This window comes from Coregonus clupeaformis, chromosome 36 (assembly GCF_020615455.1).
Source record: "Coregonus clupeaformis isolate EN_2021a chromosome 36, ASM2061545v1, whole genome shotgun sequence".
Lineage (NCBI taxonomy): Eukaryota > Metazoa > Chordata > Actinopteri > Salmoniformes > Salmonidae > Coregonus > Coregonus clupeaformis.
In genome coordinates this window covers 6,003,192-6,023,573 of record NC_059227.1, presented here as the reverse complement: position 1 = coordinate 6,023,573, position 20,382 = coordinate 6,003,192, and the positions used below count along the sequence as shown (strand labels likewise).

General features: G+C 43.6%; 1 protein-coding gene across 1 annotated transcript; it reads right to left on the bottom strand.

Moving 5' to 3' along the window:
• Positions 1-2,558: 2,558 nt before the first annotated feature.
• On the bottom strand, positions 2,559-11,760 carry LOC121552492 (KATNB1-like protein 1). The gene is made up of 10 exons (XM_041865434.1): positions 11,604-11,760; positions 6,218-6,348; positions 5,863-5,900; positions 5,334-5,634; positions 4,816-4,931; positions 4,652-4,702; positions 4,465-4,554; positions 4,191-4,295; positions 3,910-4,003; positions 2,559-3,399 (listed from the first exon to the last, which is right to left on the bottom strand). Exons 2-10 carry the CDS (start codon positions 6,335-6,337, stop codon positions 3,367-3,369), a joined length of 948 nt encoding a protein of 315 aa, XP_041721368.1. The 5' UTR covers positions 6,338-6,348; positions 11,604-11,760; the 3' UTR covers positions 2,559-3,366.
• Between the last annotated feature and the right edge of the window lie 8,622 nt (positions 11,761-20,382).

Genomic DNA, 20,382 nt, shown 5'->3' with positions numbered 1-20,382 from the left:
AGGTAGAGGTGGAGGTGGAGGTAGGTAGAGGTAGAGGTAGAGGTAGAGGTGGAGGTGGAGGTGGAGGTGGAGGTGGAGGTGGAGGTAGAGGTGGAGGTGGAGGTAGGGCTGGAGGTAGAGGTAGAGGTAGAGGTAGAGGTAGAGGTAGAGGTAGAGGTGGAGGTGGAGGTAGAGGTGGAGGTGGAGGTGGAGGTAGAGGTGGACCAAGAACAAGGAGAGTAATCTCTGATGAAATTTGGGCGACTGTGGTGGACCATGTGGTCAACCATGGTTTGACCTTGAGAGAGGCTGAGCAGAGAGTGCAGCCCATTCTGAGCCGCTTCATCGTAGCGTCCATTATCAGGACGTTCCAAAATGACAATAGGTATGTACTGCAGACATTAGACCTCTCTACTACTTTTACTACTTGACACTAGCACTACATAAAGCACAGTAAAGACTGTAGATTCCAATACATACTGTAAGGGGAAACAAAGTCAATGTTTCATGTATTACTGGATGGAGGAAACTGGGAGCGATACTACTTTGTAACATGTTTATGTTGTATACTGTATTACTGTAGTGTTTACTGCACTGTGTGCTATTTGGTTTTTGTACAAACTGAAAGACTAAATAGAACGTGTCTATTTACAGTCCAACAGGAGGCTGCCACTGTGCAAATGGTGGTTGAAAATAATGCCATAAGACTGCGGGAAATCAAACAACAGATTATTGAAAACCTTTCATAAGATCAGTGAGTTTATCAACCATAGCCCGCATCCTTAAGAAACACAATTTCCGGATGAAGCAAATCTACGGAGTCCCATTTGAAAATAATTCCCAAAGACTGAAGGATAAACGGTACGAATATGTACAAGTAAGTAATGTACTAGTATTACACTCTTGAAACAGAGACTCATTGATGTTGCCAGTGAACTTTACTATTCAGCAATTACAGTATTTACTGTCATTTCAGAGACTTGTGGAGTTGGATGCAAGTCCCATCCCCCAGGAACTCATATTCATAGAGGAGGTTGGATTCAATTTAGTAAAGACGAGGAGGAGAGGAAGGAACCTCATTGGTCATCGAGCCGTCATTGGCCAGCGTGGGGGAAATGTCACCAGATGCCCAGCTATGAGCCACAATGGGGTCCTCCACCGCCATGCCACCCTTGGACAATACAACACTGACCATCTCCTTAATTTCCTGAACACCTTACAAGACAATCTTTTTCAGCCAGAGCAGAGAGGGCCAGGTGATCCTGAGCAGCAAATGTATGTTCTAATTTGGGACAACGTGAGTTTCCATCAGGCTGCTCAGGTCCACAACTGGTATCCATCACCATCCCAGGTTTACAATTCTCTATCTCCCACCATATTCCCCAATTCTCAACCCCATTGAGGAGTTGTTTTCAGCATGGCGGTGGAAGGTGTATGATCCCAAACCCCATGAACGTATGGCCCTTCTCCAGGCAATGGAGGAGGCCTGTGGTGACATTCCAGCAGAGTCCTGTCAGGGGTGGATGCCAGAAGATATTTCCCCCGCTGTCTGGCCAAGGAGAATATCGCCTGTGATGTTGATGAAAATCTGTAGCTGGACCAAAACAACAGGCATGACTGATTTTGTTTTCGCAATGGAGTATTTGTTTCTTGACTTATGATTTTACTGTATTTTGACAGTTGATTTATCTATTCCGTACAATTGATCTAACATACAGTACTGTAGTACAAATAGGCCTATTTTTCTTCCTTTGCATATGCAAAATAATTTACTGTATGTGTGCTTACAGTATGCTGTTTGACATGTATTGAGTCATGTTGTAATATAAAACTTTAATTTTTGCATTTGTGTTCCTTTCTTGTTTGAGTACACACAAACAATATAACGACAAAATATTATTCTTTACACTGAAATAGGTTCTGATAGTAGTGTTTTGAATGTCACAGTGTGATCTCGGTTGTCACTAAGTTAGATTCATTTGATGTGTGCGTCTCATTTATATGCAGTTCCATTTTGACATGGGAGTACATGATTTTGATTGCTGTGCTTCATTTTGCAAGATGTCTGTGGGGTTTGGGGAAATTGGCTAACTGTTTTGTCTTTAGAGTTAAGAGTACCTGCGATGTAGTTTCAGCTGACGTGTGTTAATTGGGAAAAACCAATGCCCATGATTTGGAAATGAGATGTTCGACGAGCAGGTGTCCACATACTGTTGGTCGTGTAGTGTATATGCCTCATCAAAATTCTCTCTCGGAGATCTAGACAGTTCCTGGTATAGTTTCTGTTCTGACATACACTGCCAACTGTGGGACCTTATATAGACCGGTCTGTTCCTTTCTAAATCATGTCTAAACAATTGAAATTGGCCACAGGTGGACTCCGATCAAGTTGTAGTGACATCAAGGATGATCAAAGGAAAATGGTGCTCATTATGAAGTGTCACAGGTGTGAGAATACTTAGGTAAAGGAGATTTCTGTATTTCATTTTCAATATATTTGCAAAAAGGTCGAAAAACGTTTCACTTTGTCATAATGTGGTATTGGGTGTAGATGGGTGAGAAAAAGATCAAATTCAGGCTGTAACACAAAATGTGTATTAAGTCAAAGGGTATGAATACTTTCTGAAGGCACTGTATAACAATGGGCAAAACACATGAATAGTGAAGTGTCCACCATTTAAAAAAATAAATGTAATTTATTTTTGAAATTTTATTTTTAAGATGATTAAAAGAATCACTGTATTTACACTTTTACAGTCAAACGTCGTTCATGAACAGGCAAAAAACAAAACAAAAAAAACAAGAAGAGCTCTCATAACTTAAGACCGCATCCGTTTCAAGTTCATGATTCAGGACATGAGTGGAAGAATCAAATAGCATTAAAACAAGGAAGGGGCATGCATTCCGTTACATCCATGATCTGTACAGGTTTACACACCATGGTGAAGAGTGCTGTGGTGGTGAGAAAGAACTTGGCACTTCACAGAGAGGCCCAGAGCCAGTCAGTGTGCATCCAAAATGGCACCCTATTCCGGTTCAAAACGTGCACTATATAGGAAATAGGGTGCCTTTCTGGTCAAGTCTCAGTCTCATGTTAGTCGATTGAAGAATTGCACCGTCGCAAGACGTCGATCCACTTCAATGTGAAGTAGTCATTCCTGGTTTTGCAAAGAGAAAGGCTCCTTCCTCTCTTGTGTCTCAGTTGTGATGGGAGTACGGGAGTTGTCTGAATTGCTCAGTCCATCAATCCCCATAGAATAGAACATGGTTCCTGTCGGTGTGTGGAGCATTGTCTTGTCTTTAGTGTCTCTGGCTCCAGGTAACGTTCAAGACACAGCTCTATCCGGCAGTAATGGTGGCTTCTTCAGTGCTACATTGACTGATTGGTCAGCGAAGTTGTGATAGATAAGACTCAATGGCCTGGTGAGAGAGAGGAGAGAATGGTGAGAGACGTTGACTCAAATGTCAAATGTAATAATAATTATTATATAATAATTATTATAATAAGCCATTTAGCAGACGCTTTTATCCAAAGCGACTTACAGTCATGTGCGCATACATTTTTACGTATGGGTGGTCCCGGGGATCGAACCCACTACCCTGGCGTTACAAGCGCCATGCTCTACCAATTGAGCTACAGACCAGGGAAGGGCAACTGGCAGCCCGTTTTGTAGGCCCACGGATCATAACGTTTTGCTCGCAAGGTGGGTGGGAGGGGTCCCCCCCCCTCAACAAAATTGTAACTTGGGGCCCCCGAAAAGCTAGGGATTGCTCTGACTGCATGTGTGGGTATGCTTACCTGCGAGCTACTGCGGCCCCTCATGATGAGTTCTGATCTTTTGTGGTCCCCACCCCCATATCTAGCCTCAATGGCCTGGAATGGACGAAGATAAAGGATCAATAACATGAAGGGTCGCAATGACACCTTACCTTTGCCATCTCTCCTGTACTTCCCGGAACTAAACTTAACCGGGGTCCTTCCTCCCATAATTCCTTCAGCTGCTGCTTCATCACTCGGAGGTTCCTGCAAAACAGACATAAGTCAAATTAGGCTTGTAGCAAAATCATGCACAGAGCCTTTCAATGTGCGCTGCCACTAAGACCCTAACTGTGCTGTCAGGAGAAAGAGTAAGTTGGTTAAATGTAATGTAAATGGTTAAGTAAACCAAACGTGGGAGCGAACAGCAAAATATGAAAACCTGTTAATATACCTGTCCTCTGAGCAGCTGTCCTGCAGGCTCTTGCTGTTTGCGGAGAGTTCTGGCCACCATTTCTTAATGACAGACTGAACCCAGTGTAGACCCACAATCAGGTGTCTGGAGAAGGGACAGAACTAAAATTAGCATTCAGGTGGATCCCACCGGTACTTCTTCAGCAGCAGCAACTACAGGTCGTTGCTGTAAATGAGAATTTGTTCTCAGTCAACTTACCTGGTAAAAATAAAGGGTAAAATAAATAAATACAAAATTCCACAGTTTAACCTACTCTTCATATTTACTGGCGAGGATGGTTTTGACTTGTGGCAGGAGGTCTACACAACAGCCCAGTGATATGCACGGAGCTTCGTCTTGAAGGCTACGCGAGCAAAACGAGAGACAACATGAATACGCGTGTCACAAGTTGTCTCATCACAGCCAACCATTATAATGTTCAATTCAACTGTGACACTCACTTTTTCGTTATAACTGGTAGGCAGTCAAGAAGCACGCCTGTGTCTTCAATTCTACGGAACAAAGACAGTGTTTATTGGATATGAACGTGTTGATTAATCGTTAACAGTATATGGAGAGGAAGTCCTTCCAAACATGAAGATGGATGAGAAGTCAGCGTTCCTACCTGATCAAGTACGCCACTAGTTCGCTGGCGTTTCTTCGCCATAGCGTCAGAGCTACATTTAGCCGGAGATTCCTTCCAAAAAGCACACGTGTCATTGCATCATGATCCTTTGATAGCTGGTCAGGAAAGATTCCCACAAGGAGGGGGGCATTACAAAACATGTCAATAAAATCCACTTCAAAAGCTAAACGAACAAACAGAAAAAAACGCTTGCATGGTCTCAGAAAGAGAATAACATTGAGCGACACTTTTCTTCCCAATAAACAGTGTCTACGAATATATCCCTTGCATCTACCCACTGTGCAAGGATTGGAGAGGTATTGGCAATATGGTGACAATTCCAACCCTCTCAGATCCAAGAGCGCAGGGGCAAGGGTTTGATGTTGGGAATGGAAAGTATGTAGCGCAGCAGTGGTCCGTCCCAATGATCGCTCCCTACAGGTCTGCAAACATCAAAGGATCAGGGGGCCTATGGGACGGGGTAGGGAGTGAACTGGGGCTAGCTGGTAGTATCTCACCTCCGTGAAGTAATCACTGTACTTGTTTCCCGGCCCTGCCATCTTGGAGCCTGCTTCTGCCGCAGAGTTGACGGGGAAAACGCAGCAGTCATTGTAGTGTATGGCCTGCACTTCCTCTGAGCAGGTCAGTTCATTCTCCTTGTTGGCCATGTCACAGACAGCCCGACCTGCGGGGGGCGCTCTGCGGCGCACGCAGGAGCTCACCACGACGCCGTGACGCGACAACGAACACTTCCTCTTGTAGCACACAGACACTTGTTTCGCTTTGCCAGAGATGTGTGCACCGCGACTCACGGGAAATCTGTTGGGGAGAGAAGGAGGAGAGTCCAGCTGATAAAAAAGGTAAGGTTTTTGTCTTGATACAAGCACTGCTTAGTTAGGAAACTATGCTTCGGAAAAGATGGAAAGATGTTTCGACGGTTAGATTTCCCCCAGTAACTGAGCAGCTGTGACTGCAGTGCTAGGAAAGGCAGCTTGTGCATTGGATCCACACAGGTCCATGTGACAATCTCCTTCCTGGAAAACTCACCTCTCGTTATCTATTTCTTCCTTATTTAAAACATCCACCTAAAACAAAAGGATAGGTGATAAACACACAGTTTTCTTTTAAAGAGAAAATGTTTGACTACAGTTAGTAAACACTTCTTGGTTCATATTCATAACAGAATCACTGTATGCTCCCGACTCTCCACACTGTGTATTTACACGATCGCCATCATAGATTTAACAATGGTGAAAACTCCTCCCAGTCAACGCTTACATCAACCTAAGGCTTTTATTTCAATGACATGGAGTGGGCACGTGCACACTGCGGGAGAAGTGTGGAGAATCGGGATGCAGTTGGGTACCAAGTTGTACACTTCCCCCCCTTGAGGTGCACTCACCTCCTTCATGTTCTTGTCAGCTGCAGAGTGGTCGCTGATGTGATGGAGAAATCCATGAGGTTTTCCCTGGTTGAGCGGTTGGAATTCCCTGCTTTGCCCTTCATGACTTCCAGAGGCCATAGTAAGAGACACTATTGGAGAGGAACAAACTTCGTCAACAGTGTAAAAAAGGTATGTCATTCATAGTGCACAAACGTCATGCCAAATTGTCAAGCCAACCCCCTTAACCCAAAGTTGTCTGTGAACTGTCACCCACTCAAAAGATGGAGGTACACCACAAGACATACAGTGCATTGTTAAAAGTATTCAGACCCCTTGATTTTCCCCCCACATTTTGTTACGTTACAGCATTATTCTAAAATTGACAAAATAAAAAAAATCCATCAATCTACACACAATAACCCATAATGACAAGGCAAAAACAGGTTAGACATTTTTGCAAATGTATTAAAAATATAAAACTGAAATATGACATTTACATAAGTATTCAGACCCTTTACTCAGTACTTTGTTGAAGCACCTTTGGCAGCGATTACAGCCTCGAGTCTTCTTGGGTATGATGCTACAAGCTTGGCACACCTGTATTTGGGGATTTTCTCCCATTCCTCTCAAGCTCTGTCAGGTTGGATGGGGACCGTCGCTGCACAGCTATTTTCAGGCCTATCCAGAGATGTTACATAAGCAACACCCACCCGTAGTATGCGCTCCAGCAGGTTTATCTCACTGGTCATCCCCAAAGCCAACACCTCCTTTGGCCACCATTCCTTCCAGTTCTCTGCTGCCAAAGACTGGAACAAACTGCAAAAATCTCTGAAGCTGGAGACACTTATCTCCCTCACTAACTTTAAGCATCAGTTGTCAGAGCACCTTACCGATCACTGCACCTGTACACAGCCCATCTGTAATTAGCCCACCCAACTACCTCATCCCCATATTGTTATTTATTTTGCTCATTTGCACCCCAGTATCTCTATTTGCACATCATCTTCTTCACATCTATCACTCCAGTGTTAATACTAAATTGTAAATTATTTTGCACTATGGCCTATTTATTGCCTTACCTCCATAACTTACTACATTTGCACACACTGTATATAGATTTTTTATTTTTCTATTGTTATTGACTGTACGTTTTTGTTTACCCCATATGTAACTCTGTGTTGTTGTTGTTGTTGTCGCACTGCTTTGCTTTATCTTGGCCAGGTCGCAGTTGTAAATGAGAACTTGTTCTCAACTGGCTTACCTGGTTAAATAAAGGTGAAATAATAAAATAATAAGGTTAAAGTCCGGGCCACTCAAGGACATTCAGAGACTTGTCCCGAAACCACTCCTGCGTTGTCTTGGCTGTGTGTTTAGGGTCATTGACCTGTTGGAAGGTGAACCTTCACCCCAGTCTGAGGTCCTGAGCGCTCTGGAGCAGGTTTTCATCAAGGATCTCTCTGTACTTTGCTCCGTTCATCTTTCCCTCGATCCTGACTAGTCTCCCAGTCCCTTCCGCTGGAAAACATCCCCACAGCATGATGCTGCCACCATGCTTCACCGTAGGGATGGTGCCAGGTTTCCTCCAGACATGACGCTTGGCATTCAGGCCAAAGAGTTCAATTTTGGTTTCATCAGACCAGATATTCTTGTTTCTCATGGTCTGAGAGTCCTTTAGGTGCCTTTTGGCAAACTCCAAGCGGGCTGTCATGTGCCTTTTACTGAGGAGTGGCCACTACTATAAAGGCCTGATTGGTGGAGTGCTGCAGAGATGGTTGTCCTTCTGGAAGGTTCTCCCATCTCCACAGAGGAACTCTGGAGCTCTATCAGAGTGACCATTGGGTTCTTGGTCACCTCCCTGACCAAGGCCCTTCTCCACCGATTGCTCAGTTTGGCCGGGCGGCCAGCTCTAGGAAGAGTCTTGGTGGTTCCAAACTTCTTCCATTTAAGAATGGAGGCCACTGTGTTCTTGGGGACCTTCAATGCTGCAGAATTTTTTTTGGTACCCTTCCCCAGATCTGTGCCTGTCTCTGAGCTCTACAGACAATTCCTTCGACCTCGTGGCTTGGTTTTTGCTCTGACATGCAGTGTCAACCTTGGGACTTTATATAGACAGGTGTGTGCCTTTCCAAATCATGTCCAATCAATTGAATTTACCACAGGTGGACTCCAATCAAGTTGTAGAAACATCTCAAGGATGATCAATAGAAACAGGACGCACCGGAGCTCAATTTCGAGTCTCATAGCAAAGGGTCTAAATACTAGTTTTTTAATAAAATGTTCTAAAATCTCTAAAAACCTGTTGTCACTTTGTTATTAAGGGGTAGTGTGTAGATTGATGAAATAAATAAAAAAAATCAATTTTAGAATAAGGCTGTAACATAACAAGATGTGGAAAAAGGGAAGGGGTCTGAATACTTTCCGAATGCACTGCATAGCAGGAGTTGCGGTGATAATGAACGTCTGGTGTATGCTGTTCTTGTTTTGTCACGGGTTCACGACCTGGACACAAACCTCCTTATATTACAAGCTGCGTTTAGCTGATGAGAGTGCTACTACTAGTTCATATGACAACTATGATTCAACTAGCTACAGGGAAACAAGTTGGTCTAAATAAAAAAATGGCAGATTACAACATAATGTGCCTGTAACATTATAATAATAATAATAATAATAATAAGCCATTTAGCAGACGCGTTTATCCAAAGCGACTTACAGTCATGCGTGCATACATTTTTTTTTGTGTATGGGTGGTCCCGGGGATCGAACCCACTACCTTGGCGTTACAAGCGCCGTGCTCTACCAGCTGAGCTACAGAGGACCACATTAAGCTAAGCTAGCATTGTTAACAAGCGCCTTCCAACAATGCACTAGTGTAGCTAGTGGTGCACGACTCTAGGATTTTTGGAGTCGACTCCGACTCCTGTGGTTGGAGTCACGCTTGCACGACTCCAACGACACGCTCAAAACAAATGCGCACACATGTAACACACTACCTCATTATTGCAGAGTCCTACTAGGAAGGCTACATTTGCATTCTAGAGGACTGACATGAGCATGGTGTTATCCATTTGCTCATCAACTTAGCCTATAAAAAGGCCTATTATGTTTGAATATAGGAACTATAATATTTCAGTGCTATTTCTTCTGTGTGCAGCCTTGATGGATCCCATGGGATGATGTGGCGCACTCTACGCTAATATTCTTTGCCATGGTATTGCCCTATTCAGACGGGTATTACTAGAGATGTTGTTCATTATTTTTATCCAAGCATGTGTGCTATTCCAGAGGATGATTCACACAGGATTAGTTTTTCCCAAACTGCCCCCCAGTAATTCTTTATTTTTTTCCTAGTTTAAATTGACTCTTGATGGAAGCCTGGAGGTTTTTATTCTAGGTGTGAAGATATGTCAACATCATGTCTAGGCGATAATAGGCTACACCGATAACTCGTGCTTGGCTGCCAAATGTAAAGGTGTCCCCATAATATTTCAATTGATGAAGTGTGATCATAATCAGTATTTTAGCGATCCATGGTAGACGTCCTTCCTAATAACAATGCCCCCCATCATGCTGATTAGAGCTGCTGAACCGTATTTGCAATTGAGATGCATTTATGGATGAGAAATTGAACTTGCCATTTCCAAAAAGTTTAGCGGGGGATGCCCTGCTTTGTGATCTATTGCCTAGGGTAGGACTCTCCAACCCTTTACGTGGAGAGCTGCCATCCTGTAGGTTCACTCGAACCCTAATCTTGCGCATCTGATTCAATAATTAGGTGGGGATAAACTGAATAAGGTTTGTTACAACTGGGGTTGGAGCAAAAACCTTCAGGAAGGTAGCTCTTCAGGAATCGGGTTGGAGAGCTCTGACCTAGTAGGACATCAGGACATCAACAGCCAGCCAGGGTTTCATTAAATAAGCTATAGACAAAACTTTTTTATTGTACAGTTAGGTCTAATTAAACTGACGCATTGAAGAATAGCTTATCCATACTCAATGATAGCCTAATATATATACTCTTTTGGTGAATTTACGAGGCATTATAAGAAAAGACATTGCAAGAAAACAGATGAAAAGAAATAGCCTATGCGCACATTGTGTCTGCCTGCCCCGATCCTCTCTCCCTCGCCTGCTCTTCCTCCTCACTATGAACAACTCTAGTGTGTCTTCGGTCTGTTGCGTGTAGAATAGCTCAGCCTACTTACTTATTGACAGCCCCTACTTAAGTGAATTTGCGCAAGACATTGCAAGCCAATAAATTGCGAGATACAGCATTGCAATAGCCTATTACCAACGCACGGTTCTGTCTGCTTGGTGGTCGAGATGCCTGCCTGGCCTCTTCTCTTTCTCCCTAGCTAGCTCTTTCTTTGCTGTGAAAGATCAGAGAGTTTGTTCTCGGAAGTAGCCTACGGCAACTAACGTTAGTTTCCTCCACAAAAATACTGAGTCGAGGACTAGCGGGATCGAAGCTTGATACCCAGAAATGGGAGACGACGGGCAAGCAGTTGAGGAATCGATTATTTTGAAGTAGACTAAGCATAGTTAGCTAGCTAACGACGAGGCGTTGGCTATGCTGGTCAACCACAACCCACGTACCTACTAGAAGCAAACAAACTAAATAGAAATGTTACAAAGCAGCACACATTGTAACATGATATCTTACCTAGTTAGCTAAGTACACATTTGCTAATTTGCTAGATAGCATTGCTAAATTACTAACCTTGCCAGCCCACAGAGTACGAAGCAATGTGTGAACTAATGTCAGCTAGCAGCAAGCTCACTAGCTAGCTACCTTTCTAGCACAATGAGCTGCGAACACGCAGATAAGTAGTTATCTAACGAAATTAATGTAACTACGTGTCTAATGTTTTGATAGTAAAATGTCGCAATACTCATCTCATCCGGGTGACAATACAACGTTCTTTAGCTGTCTACGTTTAGAAAGCAGGCACGCTAATGACACAAATGTTAATGAGACCCTAGCCGACTTAACCGTGGAGTTGAGTTTAGTCGGTTAATGAGACCCTAACTAGCAAATTGTAACGGGCTAATATGATGTTCCAGGGTAACCGTCTGACTAGGCTATATTTTTAATAGCTAATGAGATCCGTGACAGCATATGGTGATGGGCCTAGCTAGCTCAGGAAAACATTAAACTTGGTCAGGCTAACATAGTTGGCAAGCTCAAAACTAAGATTAAAGCTTGACTAGCTAATATTGAAGATGTCGACTAGCTTGCTATTGATAAGTAAGTTAGCTAGCTGAAACTAGATAGCCTAGCAAAGGGTGGGTGGCTAGCCAACCAGCTAGCTAACGTTTGCTAGTTTTATTTTTAGGAAACATATGGCAAGAAAAAAGTTGATTTAGCTACTAATTCAGTTATTGCAATCATTATTTTACTAACCGTCACATTTTGTGAAATGTCTTGACTCTCCTCAGCAATGTATGTCCACGTGGAAGAAGCAGTAAGGAGATAATTGTAAAGTATAAATCTGCATGAAATGTCTAGCTAGCTTTCCAAATTGCATTCACGTTTAGAGCCATTCAAATGAATACACCGTTTGCAAGGATTGTGGGATTGATATTGGCAGTGAAAAAAGTGGAATTTTGCGGTATCTAGCGGCGAAAAGTATAACTACACCTGCCATTAGTGTCTGGTCCTAGTTCGCCATCTAGTGTTAGATATGTATTTACACGTGCTGTTACTTCACAAAGCACTAAAACAATTGTCAGTCCATTGGTAAATAACTTTCAGTTGAAAAGAAGTACCTACTACAACCTACCAGAAAATGATGCTGCTATAGCTAGCTATATTACAGCTCGTTCTCCTTCCTGTGCAACTGAGACCCGTACTTCCTGATGGGCCGACCCCAGGTGAAGGTAGGCAACAAGACCTCCGCCACTCTGATCCTCAACACAGGGGACCTACAGGGGTGCGTGCTCAGCCCCCTCCTGTACCCCCTGTTCACCCATGACTGCGTGGCTATGCACGTCTCCAACTCAATCATCAAGTTTGCTGACGACACAACAGAGGTAGGCCTGATTACCAACAATGACGAGACAGCCTACAGGGAGGAGGTGAGAGCCCTGGCGGAGAGGTAACCTCCATCTCAACATCAACAAAATGAAGGATCTGATCGTGGACTACAGGAGAGCAGAGAGAGCACGCCCCCATCTACATCGACAGGAGAGGGTCAAAGCTTAAAGTTCCTTGCCGTGCACATCACTGATGACCTGAAATGGTCCCTCCACACCAACAGTGTGGGAAAGAAGGCGCAACAGCACCTTTTCAACCTCAGGAGGTTGAAGAAATTCGGCTTGGCCCTTAAGACCCTCCCAAACTTCTACAGATCCACCATCGAGAGCATTCTGTCGGGCTGTATCGCCGCCTGGTACGGCAACTACACCGCCCGCAACCGCATGGCTCTCCAGAAGGTGGTGTCGTCAGCCCAACGCATCACCGGGTGCACACTGCCTGCCCTCCAGGACATCTATAGCACCCGGTGTCACAGGAAGGCCAAGAAGATCTATAAGGACCTCAGCCACCCAAGCCACGGCCTATCCACTCTGCTACCATCTAGAAGGAAGAGACAGTACAGATGCATCAAAGCTGGGACGGACAGACTGATAAACAGCTTCTATCTCCAGGCCATCAGATTGTTAAACAGTCATCACTAGCTGGCCTCTGCCCGGTACCCTGTCCTGAACCTTAGTCACTGGTACTAGCCGGCTACCACCCGGTACCCTGCATCATAGAGACTGCTGCCCAATGTACATAGATAGAGTTAATGAACCCTGGTCACTTATTTATATACTGTTTTACCTACTAGTCAACGCTCATCCTATATAACTACTGCTGTGCACACCTTTTCTGTTCATATACTGTCCATACTATGCACACCATTTATACAACAGGCTTACAATTCCACCACCATACAATTCCATTTTTCTTGTTCGTGCAATAAAAGTCTTTATAGATTTTAGGGGTTCATGCGCTGTGATTGAGATCATTGTTGTTGTTGTAAAAAGACACATTTATTCATCTGTTATTATGAATATTCAATTTCTACCCTGTTTTACTTCTTGTACCAGCTAAATTAGTGTCATTATAGGTCTATTATTATAAGACTGCCATGCTAGGAGAATATTTACTGAATAAACCTCCCAGTTATGAAAAAACACAATTACAACCATACTGGTCCCCTGCTTGGTTTAATAGAACTAAACCCACAAGTCAAATATTTATCTTTCTATTAATGGCATTTTACTTTATGAAATGTGTCATATTTCAGACAGTGTTAGTGTGTGTGTTAGTGGTACTTAAAATAGTTACGTCCAATTTTATACAAAAAAATTAAGAAATATGTTTGATTTTAGACCCAGACAGCCACAGAAATGAGCCTGCCATTTTGTCAAGCCCTGTGGTTCTGTATTATTCAGCTGCTGTAGCCGACCCTGATCATTTCCTGGATATCGTAAGTATAAATAGAATCGAAGACGGATTCTTTGGGACACAAACGAAAACAAACCTAAACGGTGGAAATTGATCTCAATCACTGCAATTTAGCTGCTGAATAAACAGCTACCATTTCCTTGGTTTCATTTGGTATGTAGCTACATACATGTTTTGATGTAATAGTTTTACAATAAATTGGCCAACTGCATCTTATGTAAGCGCAAAACGAATGGTCCTCTACCAAAGGTCATCTACCATGTGACCTTGACCTTTCCATGGGCACCGAATCAATATTGAACTGAAATCGTTGGAAAATTTGATTTTACTCTTAGCTTACCTTCTGTAAAAACAGTGAAATAGCACATCCCAGATTAGTTTAGTTGGTAAACAGAAGCACAGAGCCTGAAGAGCTCTGTTGGCATGGCATCAGTACCTGTGAGGAGGTCCAGAGTGAAATGACAGTTTCAAGGAAGTCAGTGTCAACCATCTTAACAGCTGTAGAGGGACCATTAGACGTCTCTCCTCGGTTCTCCATGGTCCAATGAAGATTTCCAAAACTCCTTAGATTGGCCTTGGCATTGCCCTGGCTCTGAGATGCAGCTCCTCTGATTGGTTCTGGCATCGCCTGGCTCTGAGATGTTGCTCCTCTGGCAGATTGGATTATATCAATATAATGGTATAATGCAATTTCTCTGCAGCACAACCCACAATGGAAGCTAGATGACAGATTATGTAAAAAAAAAAAATCTAATATGTTTTATCATGTTTTTAATAAAAAACATAATGCAGAAACAGCAGGGTAATTTATGCGCATCTAAATATGGTGGTTGCATGTTATTATTACTGGTTTGTGGCAACTGAACATTTTCATTGGCTAAAATAATCTGTAAATGTATAGTAATGAAGAGAAGGATGAAGAAGGACAAAATACAGTTATTGATTTTAATTTGTGACGTGACCATCGTGACCATAAGTCTGAGCCTGGTTAGAACAAAACCATTACAATGCAGTTAGCTACTTTTAAACAATAGTGATCATCATATAATACAGAATAGGCCTTTATACTATTGAATCGTCATGCTGAAATTCCATACACACAAGGAATGATATAATGCATACCCATAGTGTCTAGGATGTCTTTGCTGAGGCCTATCAGGAAGTACTGTACATTGTTCTGTAGCCATGCTGCTTATAGAAGAACATCATGACATTTCCGGAACTTCCAAAGAGTGATGTCCTTGTGGCACGCTACAAAGTATCAATGTTTTTTTCCGTGCGACAATCCATCATTTAACAGTTCAAGGAAGGAACTGCGAAATTGGAGGAAGGGAAAAACTAAACACAATGTTCCTTTTCCTCAAACAAACTATTCTCCTCTCTCTTTCGCTAAACATCTTTTATATAGAAAATAACTCTTAAAATACATACAGCTTGTGAAATAACTGATTTTCTCAGACAAACGCCACCACCCACAGCGTCAAGTCCAATCCAGTCTGCAAGAGGGTTAAGAGATTTCCATTTACACACACAAGGATTTCTAGGACAAGATTTCATCCACATAAAACAACTAATTATAGGGATTCCAGTCTCCATGTTGGAAACAGGTTGAGTTCGTTAGCAGGACATCCAGTCTGAGGTACTTTTAGTGAAATTGTCTGAGGTTATTCAAGACTAAAACTGTTTAAGCAGGATGTGCTTATGGATAAGGAGAAAGAGGCATGTTTGCTGTGTAAGGCAGACATACAAATATATGTCTCTGCTGTGTGAAGCAGACACATCTCTCTGCTGTGTGAAGCAGACTCACATCTCTCTGCTGTGTGAGGCAGCCATTCACGGAGCCATGGATATTTTTCCTACAAAAGGAAGAACACAATCAATTCAGTAAAGGTTATAACCAACATATGTGCTTCATCTCAGGTGATCTACAGTTTTACTTTGCCCAACTCTACTCCCCTTGATTTCATCACCTCGCTGTTTTTCAACTGTCTGAAAGGGTAGAGTACAGAACATTACACCATTGATGGAGCCATGCCTTTCAACATGGATGTTTTTCTGCTAAAGGAATTGGGACATCATGTCAAATCTGCAGACAATTAGCAGACACTTCACTTAATTTACAGTTATCCTTTGGCCCTCTACTCACCCCTTCTCCCCTATACTTCTCCCCTATATTTCAACTGTCTGAAACATCGATGTACTGTATATGTCTATGGTCTGAAAGAGTAGAGTACAGAACATTGGACAATTTCTGAAACCTAACATAACAAAATCTCTACAATAACCAGATAGTGATTCATAATAAAGCATCTCCTACTGATGGTGCTTGTCCAAATGCTTGGTCATCTGTAGTCTTTACCTTATTGTGTGTTGTACTCCCTGTCCCTGGGCCAGTGGCCACTCCTAGCCATACCTGTCCTACTCCCTTCCTGTCCAGTGGCCACTCCTAGCCATACCTGTCCTACTCCCTCCCTGTCCAGTGGCCACTCCTAGCCATACCTGTCCTTCTCCCTTCCTGTCCAGTGGCCACTCCTAGCCATACCTGTCCTACTCCCTCCCTGGCCAGTGGCCACTCCTAGCCATACCTGTCCTACTCTCTCCCTGTCCCTGGCCAGTGGCCACTCCTAGCCATACCTGTCCTACTGCCTTCCTGTCCCTGTCCCTGTCCAGTGGCCACTCCTAGCCATACCTGTCCTACTCCCTCCCTGTCCCTGGCCAGTGGCCACTGGTAGACTTGCCAAAACAAAACGAACTGGCAACAGACAAACAGAGAACACGGGTATAAATACACTGGGGAAAATGGGGAAGAATGGCACCCTATTCCCTATATAGTGCACTACTTTTGATGGGCCCTGGTCCCCTGTAGCTCAGTTGGTAGAGCATTGCGCTTGCAACGCCAAGGTTGTGGGTTCGTTTCCCACGGGGGGCCAGTATGAAAATGTATGAACTCACTAACTGTGAGTCGCTCTGGATAAGAGTGTCTGCTAAATGACTAAAATGTAAAATGTATTTGGGATATAAGCATGGATGATTGGGCGCAGGAGGCTGAGATGCTAGCATTCCTCTCACGTGATGCACTAACAGACAGACATCCAGAGTGGAGATGGCCAGAAGGGAATAGTCTAATGGGAGACTTGCTTGGTTGGTTGCCCTTAGTAGCAGTGTTCAAGTGTTTTGACCATGTTCTCTCTGGGGGAAAAGGTTAAATGCCATTCAAAACAATCCCACAGCAGAATGATTTGTTGTTGGTTGGTTGCTTTCATTTGTATGCATGCTATTTCTCACTGAGTCCTTTCCATCTCTCTTTTTATACCACTGGGTATAAACGTACACAATTATCAGATAGAAATACAATAACTAGAACAGGCTTTCTCCTTTCTGACTTGTAGAATGTTGCCTATTGAGCATAGCCTGGTCTCTGATCAGCTCATGAGAAACACCTGGCTGTGGGAATGTGTTTAATCTGAGTCAAGTGACCGGTGGCAGGGGTGGCTTTGACGGATGCTGTGTTCACACTGTTTAGATTAGAGACCCAACACAGATCACAGTCTGCCACGATACAAGCTGCACCATGGCTGTAACCCATCACTCCATCTCTTGTAGAACACATTGGGCTCTCGAATCTCCATGCCATAGGCAAGCAATGGCTGTGGGAAACAGAGGGAAAGCTGGCAGAGAGAGCGTGTGTGTGTGCTCTTCTATACCAAAAATAAGTCTGTCTGTGATTAGACATGTCATTTCACTGAGACGTGGATTCCCCCTTACAAACAAATAAGGCTTTAGAAAAACAGATTTACAGTTAAATCAGTTTCAATAACACAGGACAGGGTCTTTACTACCTTACAATATATCGAGTGCATCAAGCAAACAACAGCTTCATACATTTACATTTTAGTCATTTAGCAGACGCTCTTATCCAGAGCGATTTACAGTTAGCGCATACATTATTTTATCGAACCCACAACCCTGGCGTTGCAAACGCCATGCTCTACCAACTGAGCTACATCCTCTGCTGGCCATTCCCTCCCCTATCCTGGGCCAATTGTGCGCCGCCCCATGGGTCTCCCGGTCGCGGCCGGCTACGACAGAGCCTGGGTTTGAACCAGGATCTCTAGTGGCACAGCTAGCACTGCGATGCAGTGCCTTAGACCACTGCGCCACTCGGGAGAGTAATACCATCTGTACTGTAAATATCCCACAAAGCACAGGATGTTTGTTGTCAACTGTCATCAGTGTCACAGGTCTCTATGGTAACAGCTGACTCTGCATGGTTCTATTCTATTGTTTGTTGTCAACTGTCATCAGTGTCACAGGTCTCTATGGTAACAGCTGACCCTGCATGGTTCTATTCTATTGTTTGTTGTCAACTGTCATCAGTGTCACAGGTCTCTATGGTAACAGCTGACTCTGCATGGTTCTATTCTATTGTTTGTTGTCAACTGTCATCAGTGTCACAGGTCTCTATGGTAACAGCTGACCCTGCATGGTTCTATTCAGTTGTTTGTTGTCAACTGTCATCAGTGTCACAGGTCTCTATGGTAACAGCTGACCCTGCATGGTTCTATTCTATTGTTTGTTGTCAACTGTCATCAGTGTCACAGGTCTCTATGGTAACAGCTGACTCTGCATGGTTCTATTCTATTGTTTGTTTGTTGTCAACTGTCATCAGTGTCACAGGTCTCTATGGTAACAGCTGACCCTGCATGGTTCTATTCTATTGTTTGTTTGTTGTCAACTGTCATCAGTGTCACAGGTCTCTATGGTAACAGCTGACTCTGCATGGTTCTATTCTATTGTTTGTTTGTTGTCAACTGTCATCAGTGTCACAGGTCTCTATGGTAACAGCTGACCCTGCATGGTTCTATTCTATTGTTTGTTGTCAACTGTCATCAGTGTCACAGGTCTCTATGGTAACAGCTGACCTTGCATGGTTATATTCTATTGTTTGTTGTCAACTGTCATCAGTGTCACAGGTCTCTATGGTAACAGCTGACCCTGCATGGTTCTATTCTATTGTTTGTTGTCAACTGTCATCAGTGTCACAGGTCTCTATGGTAACAGCTGACCCTGCATGGTTCTATTCTATTGTTTGTTGTCAACTGTCATCAGTGTCACAGGTCTCTATGGTAACAGCTGACTCTGCATGGTTCTATTCTATTGTTTGTTGTCAACTGTCATCAGTGTCACAGGTCTCTATGGTAACAGCTGACTCTGCATGGTTATATTCTGTTGTTTGTGAGTACCGGATGAGATGCTGCTGATTTATTGGAACCTAAAACTTTACGAGGGATTGTATTTGGATGTGTGTCATGAACAGCACGGCAGATCCTGTTGTTGTAGGCTATGGGAGGCAGGGCACACAGCCGTCTACGTAGGTGGCCCTTTATGCCAAACAGATGCTGGGAGATTGAGGCCTGGAAGACAACTACCAAAAACTTGCTCTGGGTAAAAGTTGCCCTCATGTAAATTCACAGATCTAGGATCAGTTCATCCTCAATGTATCCATTCGGGAGTGAAAATAAAAACGACCAATGTCATCCAACTGCATTTATTCCCTCTACCACTAGATGGAGGTATGCATCATTGTGGCTGCTGTCTGTGCGTCTTAGTGCGGCACGGTGGCTGTGTGATACAGTGGCTCAGTCTGTCATGCCTGTCTGGAGGATTGACTGAGGGTTTACAGCAACACACTGTAGGGCTGCCAGGTCCTCTCCTCTATAGAGCTATAGTCTAACTGTAGGGCTGCCAGGTCCTCTCCTCTATAGAGCTATAGTCTAAGTGTAGGGCTGCCAGGTCCTCTCCTCTATAGAGCTATAGTCTAACTGTAGGGCTGCCAGGTCCTCTCCTCTATAGAGCTATAGTCTAACTGTAGGGCTGCCAGGTCCTCTCCTCTATAGAGCTATAGTCTAACTGTAGGGCTGCCAGGTCCTCTCCTCTATATAGCTATAATCTAACTGTAGGGCTGCCAGGTCCTCTCCTCTATAGAGCTATAATCTAACTGTAGGGCTGCCAGGTCCTCTCCTCTATAGAGCTATAGTCTAACTGTAGGGCTGCCAGGTCCTCTCCTCTATATAGCTATAATCTAACTGTAGGGCTGCCAGGTCCTCTCCTCTATAGAGCAATAATCTAACTGTAGGGCTGCCAGGTCCTCTCATCTATAGAGCTATAATCTAACTGTAGGGCTGCCAGGTCCTCTCCTCTATAGAGCTATAGTCTAACTGTAGGGCTGCCAGGTCCTCTATAGAGCTATAGTCTAACTGTAGGGCTGCCAGGTCCTCTCCTCTATAGAGCTATAGTCTAACTGTAGGGCTGCCAGGTCCTCTCCTCTATAGAGCTATAGTCTAACTGTAGGGCTGCCAGGTCCTCTCCTCTATAGAGCTATAATCTAACTGTAGGGCTGCTAGGTCCTCTGATGAGCTACAGTCTAAATTTAGGGCTGCTAGGTTCTCTCCTCTATAGCGCTATATTTATTACTATCATTCCCAACCGGGTCAAAGGTCAAGGAGCTGCCACTACTTTAACCTCTTAAGGATCGGACTCTTTTTAAAAAAATTGTCGCCTAAAATGACATACCCAAATCTAACTGCCTTTAGCTCAGGACCTGAAGCAAGGATATGCATATTCTATATAAAATTTGAAAGGAAATACTTAGAAGTTTGTGGAAATGTTTTTTTAAATTGATTTTTTATCATCTTTGAAACGCAAGAGAAAGGCCACAATATAATATTGC